At 31.8% G+C, this 6,000-nt stretch overlaps 1 protein-coding gene across 1 annotated transcript in view; it reads right to left on the bottom strand.

The window, feature by feature from the left end:
• Window positions 1-2,739: 2,739 nt before the first annotated feature.
• Ku80 (X-ray repair cross-complementing protein 5 Ku80) overlaps window positions 2,740-6,000 on the bottom strand; it is a 305,608-nt gene continuing 302,347 nt past the window's right edge. Inside the window, exon 21 of the mRNA XM_090405213.1 lies at window positions 2,740-3,025. Coding sequence (XP_090261339.1) covers window positions 3,011-3,025 — 15 coding nt within the window. The 3' untranslated portion in view covers window positions 2,740-3,010. The remainder of the gene's footprint in view (window positions 3,026-6,000) is intronic.

Genomic DNA, 6,000 nt, shown 5'->3' with positions numbered 1-6,000 from the left:
AGGTCCATATGAAAAACCCAAGAAAGAAAGGTACTGTAAAATATATCTAATGTTAACTAAAATTTGTCTGTGATAAGTATCATTATTCTAATACAGAACTGTTGAAGTGACCAAGGAAAATTTATACTAGGACTTTAGTATCTGACAGAATATATTAAAGGTAAGCTGGCTAGTGTTAATGTTATGTGAATAATTAAGTGTCCTGAGAATTTTGCATGTTTATTGTAATGTATTGGAAAGTTAAAATGTCATAGTTGTGTGTTAGTGCAGAAAATGGTTTAGTTAGTCTACTTAAGTTTGTATAGTTAAATAGTGTGAATTAATCTTATTTGTCCATGTCAAATGAATTTACATGTTGAATGTGTATGGCGGCATGATCGTAATACTAGTTATGTGTTAGTGCAGTAAATGGTTTAGTTAATCTACTTAAGTTTGAATAGTTGAATAGTGTGAATTAATTTTATTTGTCCATGTCAAGTGAATTTATGTGTTGAATTGCTATGGCGGCATGATCGTAATACCCATTATAGGATCATAGCCTAATTACTTGTAATAAGCTAATATTAGTTTGTATGTATTTAGTTTAGCATTAAATTGTGTAATCAAAAAAATTGAATTGTACCATGTTAAGAAATTTAATAAACCTTTGTTCAATGATAAAAGAGTTGTCTGAAATTGCTGTCCAATGCACCACTTGAAAAATACGAATCTAATAACGCGGGAAATTAATGTTAAGAAACGAGATAAAGTGTCACGACTACAACATTGTTTCACTTTCAGACATATTTGAGTTCTTTCTCCTTGTTTTTGATTATAATATCTTAAACTAAATATCCCAAAAGGCACAGTATAAATACAAATATTAGGGGTACTAAGGGGAGAAATAATTTAAGCATTAGTAGAATTTTGGTGATATCTCATGTGTAGAAAATAGAAGAACATAGATAAGAGGAAATTATTATTATTATTATTGTTCCGGGAAACTCCAAGGAGTCGACAGACTCATCTTAAAATCGTAAAATGGGACACAACATAAATGGCGCAGCCGGTAGGATATAAAGTATAAGAAAGTTGATAGAATAGAATAAGAAGAATAAGTCACAACAATACAAGCAAAACACTGACAGTAAAGTGAGTTCACAGTTTCTAATGCTCAGAATTTAAATTTCAGAGGGTTAGAATTATTGTTTCACTAACCAAACATTAACTGGCATTATTTCATTAACCACTCTACTATTTGGTCCTTACTGATGGCAAACATGAATCTGTGCTAATAATTTCAATTAATAGTGGCTATCAGTTACAAGTTTATATATGCTTTTCACAATTACTATATCCTAACTTAGACATTTGCAAAAAGGTCAGTATGTTGTGTGTGTGAGATTAACATGCTGAAGCGCAGACTTATCACTTAAAAGTACACAAGTACAGGGTGTTCGGGATAAATTTGACATATTTATAATTAATTATATTTTTCCGTAAGTTACATGTATTAACACACACTTCTCTTCATTTAAAAGTTTGGACCCTTCTTCATTCATATACAAGATGTCAGAAAGGATGGATAGCTGGAACCCACCTGAATCATGGAAGAGAATAACTTGTATCATGATGATTCGTGCCCGCCATCAAAATAAGGATATTACGACTGCTGCCCAATGCTCCCTGAATACAGTAAAAACAATCAGGCATGAACTAGAGACTTGCAATGGTGACTACGAGGATGTAGCAAGAAGAAAGATCCCTAGCAGACGATCTGATTGCGTTCGTACAGCAGAATTCCTCGCAAATCTGCAGGAACAGGTGTTGAAGAACCCTGGCATTGGAATTCGGGCTTTGTTCGTGGAGTTGCTAACTGTAGTCAAGCCCTGGATAACAAGGGTAGCCAATGGTAGGCCGTATGTATGGCAGCAGGATTCGGCCCCTTGCCACACCTCTGGGAAAAGTCAAAAATGGTTGTCTGAAAATTTCTACGACTTCACCAGTCCAAATGTTTGGCCTCCAAACTCCCCAGACCTTAACCTCATGGATTATTTTGTATGGGGCGCAGTTGAAAAAGACACCAATCGCACTTCCAGTAATACAAAAGCCCAGTTAATGGATAAAATTAAAACAGTTTTTGCGGCCCTTCCCAGGGAGACTGTAGCATCAGCTTGTTCGAGGTTCCGAAGCAGAATTGAAGCTGTGATCGATGCTAATGGTGGTTATTTTGAGTAAATCTTGTTGATAGTATTGTAATTAACTCTGCCTGTAATGTTTTTTTGTCAATTCATTAAATTTAATAGATACAAAGAAGATTTTCTTTTTCCTTACGAAACTGTCAAATTTATCCCGAACACCCTGTATTTTCAAAATTTACTTTTTTTTAAGCACTAAGATTAAAGCATCTACTGCATAAAACATATGCTCTATATAATACTCTAAAGAAGTATCTGCAATTTACAAATCAGTTTCCATCTTCTTGATTACATTTTAAATATAACTGAGCATTATTATCTCACTGCTAACTGCATTTAAAAGTTATGCTTTATGTATATAAATCTGTATGATATAATGAAATCTTATGTGAACATCTAATTAAGTTGTGGAAATCCACATTCAAGGTTTGCTTAATGAGTCTGAAAATTATACATGATTCAAGTTCAGTATCCAGATGTTCAGCACAATATGAAACCGATACTATTTTTCTATTTATGAGAGCAATCAGAGATAATGAAACATGGCCTAAAGAGAAGGAATAAATTCACACCATTGTGTATCAATAAGAAAATAAAAAAACATTTTTTTTTAACAACGATTTTTAATCACGTGATGATGCTGCTCTTCATAGAACTGGTGAACAGTCAAGTGAAAAAGAGAACAACATTTAAGCTACAATTAAATAAACAAACAAAAAAAACTTTACATTAATGTCATATTTATAATGAATTATTAAAATACTGTGATCCTTCCATATTCATTCATGCCATTTTTCTTCTTTATTCCAGACAAGATTGAATGATATAGGCAATCACATTTGGGCCAGCTAGAATGTAAAAGAAAATACAAGGAATTAAGGAAGGTGGTGTTAAATCTGGAATGAACACTAAAATTGTAATTTGGTATTTTATTCAGATTTTACATAAATGCAAAATTTCCCTAAAGAGAATTACTTGTAAATAGATAATATTAGAAATCCTTGTACATTTAGTAATAATAGTCCATTCATATAATTTTTCTATGTGAGTATTTTGTAAATGGTCCTTAAATAACTAACAAGAAATAAAGTAATGTAGAGGTGATATTGTAACAAGAAGGTCAGAGTTTAGAGTAAACTATTGTAATCCAATTATAAGCATGACTTCATGTTTATAATTGGAGTAATTACTTGGAAAGATTGTTCATTGAGACTAGAGATAGAAAATATTCAAGAGGAATGCAATCAAAGTATGTAATCAGTCCTTAAAGTAGAAAATGTAATGAGAAACCTGGTGGCTTTTTTCTATCTTGCATTTCAGGTTTGTGAAATGTGAGATTTTCCATATTTCAGCAACCTGAAATGTGGAAAAGCATCTTCAGTAGGTGATATTGGACAAGATCAGTGGTGGCTTGTACATAAGCACTGCGACACTGCAGCATCCCAAGGAAAAAATGAAAAAATTAAATTTTGTTTGTGTTTATTATGTTTATTATTATATAAAATTAAATGTTATTATTATTCAATAATAACAATGCTTACAACATTATATAAATGCAATACAACATGTTAAAGGTTACAGCTTACATTTTGACATTGATTGAATAGTTAATAATTGGAATTATTCGAATAACGCTTTAGATTATGAAAAAATGCACTGCGATCTAATGCAGTATCGGAATTATCATGTTAGACCAATTGCAGCTAGACTTGCCGATATTCGTTTGTGCTTCTCATTGCACGTTACAAGTGATTCCGACACTGCTCTTTTGGGCAGTGTATCATATGCTTCCACACGTTATTTCTGTGAGATATAAAACTTTTATTATTGGTGCGTGTTTGTGGTGAGGGTGAACTATTTTTTGTAAATCTTATTTTATTTTGTTAAAATAACATATACTTATTTATTATAGATACAAGGCTGAATTATGATAAGTGTCACTGTTGAAAATATGAAAAGAAATATATTTTTTCAATTGTTACACGAAATAAATGCAGTGTGAGAATTATCGCGCCAACTGCAGCTAGACTCGCCGATATTTGTTTACACTTGTCATTGCATGTTACAAGTGATTCCAACACTGCTCGTTTGGGCAGTGTAGCTTACAGATAAATGGTATGCATACGTGCGTTATTTCTGTGAGATACGAAACTTTTATTATTGGTGTTTGTTCGTGGTGAGGGTAAAATATTTTTAATAAACAATTTTTCAATATGTAAATTTATTTATTAATAAATTGGTTACTGATTAGGAAAAAAAGAATTTTTTTTATTTTTTTTTATTTTGTATATGCAGCACCTCCACTTAAAATTTCCATCAGCAGCCACTGGACAAGATATTCTGAAATATAGAAGTATAAAAGTTTTACAGGGCTTGTACCGTATGATTGAGGTAGTTCTTATAGTATCCATCTACGAGTATAAAAAAAGGAAATAAAACAGTGTCAGAATTACAGAGGAATGTGTTCCAGTTAAGATTTATTTAAGCAAAGTGGAGGAGAAATTGAAGAAGAACAAGCTTGTCAGGCCAATTAGGAGTTATCAGAATCGGATTTTCACTTTAAAACTATAATTATATGGGGTAAATGGAGCTATAATGCCCCAGAGCAACACTTGGTTTATATTTAAGGTGAAAGCCACCAGTTAGAATTGAAGAAGGTATAGGAAGATGATTTGATGAGCTGTAAGACAGGGATGCACACTAACTCCACTGTTATTTGTCACCTGTACAGATTCACATTATGAAGGAAAATGGCAGTAAACCTGATATCAAAAGGTGGAGTATTAATCTCAGCTCTTTATTTTATGCAGATGATGTTATACTCTTAAATCTAGTACAAGTCTTCAGAATTTCTGATTTAAATTAAGTAACATTGTAACAAATTTGACGTGAAAATCAGCAATAAAAAGACTAATATATATTATGAAAATAGGCAGAAATCATTGAAAACATTAGCTGCATCCTAAATGGAGAACCTCTAGAACAAGTAAAACATTGCAGCTAATTAGGCAGCATTTTTAGAAGATATCAATTTATGGGGAGAAGACAACCGAATAAGCAGAGCTGGCATAGTAGGGAGTCAGCTGAATAAATTTATATGGAATAAGAGAGAAATTAGTTCTGAAACACTAAATAGGTGTATACATACAAAACCATGTTTAAACTTATTTTAACATATACATCTAAGAGCTGGGTCGGAAATAATAGTATAATTGATTCAAGACTAGTGACCACAGATATGAGAGTTCTGAAAAAAAAATGGAAGTGAACAGATGGTGTGAATGGCAGAATCATATTAAAAATGACAATATTAGGAATGAACTTAATACTGTTAATGTTTAGGAATGTGTGAGCATAGCTAATTTTAAGTAGTACAGTCACTTAAACAGAATGGGAGAGAAAAGGTTAGAAACAAAGATCATTCCATCCACTTAAATCAATATAATATTGCATTAAAAGCACTCCACATTTTGAAAAAATATATGCCAAAGACATGCCTAGCTATTTCATTAAATATTTTTATTGTCATTAATATATACTAAGTTGTAAATTTTAAAATTGTGCTATTTTACTTTTAGGTTGGTTTGAAGTGTAATTGTGTACTGTCAAAACATCTTAGTTTTAATTGAGCAAAATGCATGCTAAGAAAACTATAGGTTAGTATTCTTTTGAAAACATACATATCAGGGATTTGTTGATGATGCTTTGCCGAAAGATCTTGCAGCAGCATCATATCCACCTCACACATAAAATATTATATGGTATTTTTTGAAGAAAATGTTCAGAAATGAAGCACTCAAATATATTTCCTCTGCCAAAAGAA

This window comes from Typopeltis vanoorti, chromosome 15 (genome assembly GCF_054136105.1).
Source record: "Typopeltis vanoorti isolate ZY-2024b chromosome 15, IOZ_Tvanoo_1.0, whole genome shotgun sequence".
NCBI classification, from domain to species: Eukaryota; Metazoa; Arthropoda; class Arachnida; order Uropygi; family Thelyphonidae; genus Typopeltis; species Typopeltis vanoorti.
The sequence above is the reverse complement of the archived record's forward strand: the minus strand, read 5'-3'. Positions and strand labels throughout refer to the sequence as shown.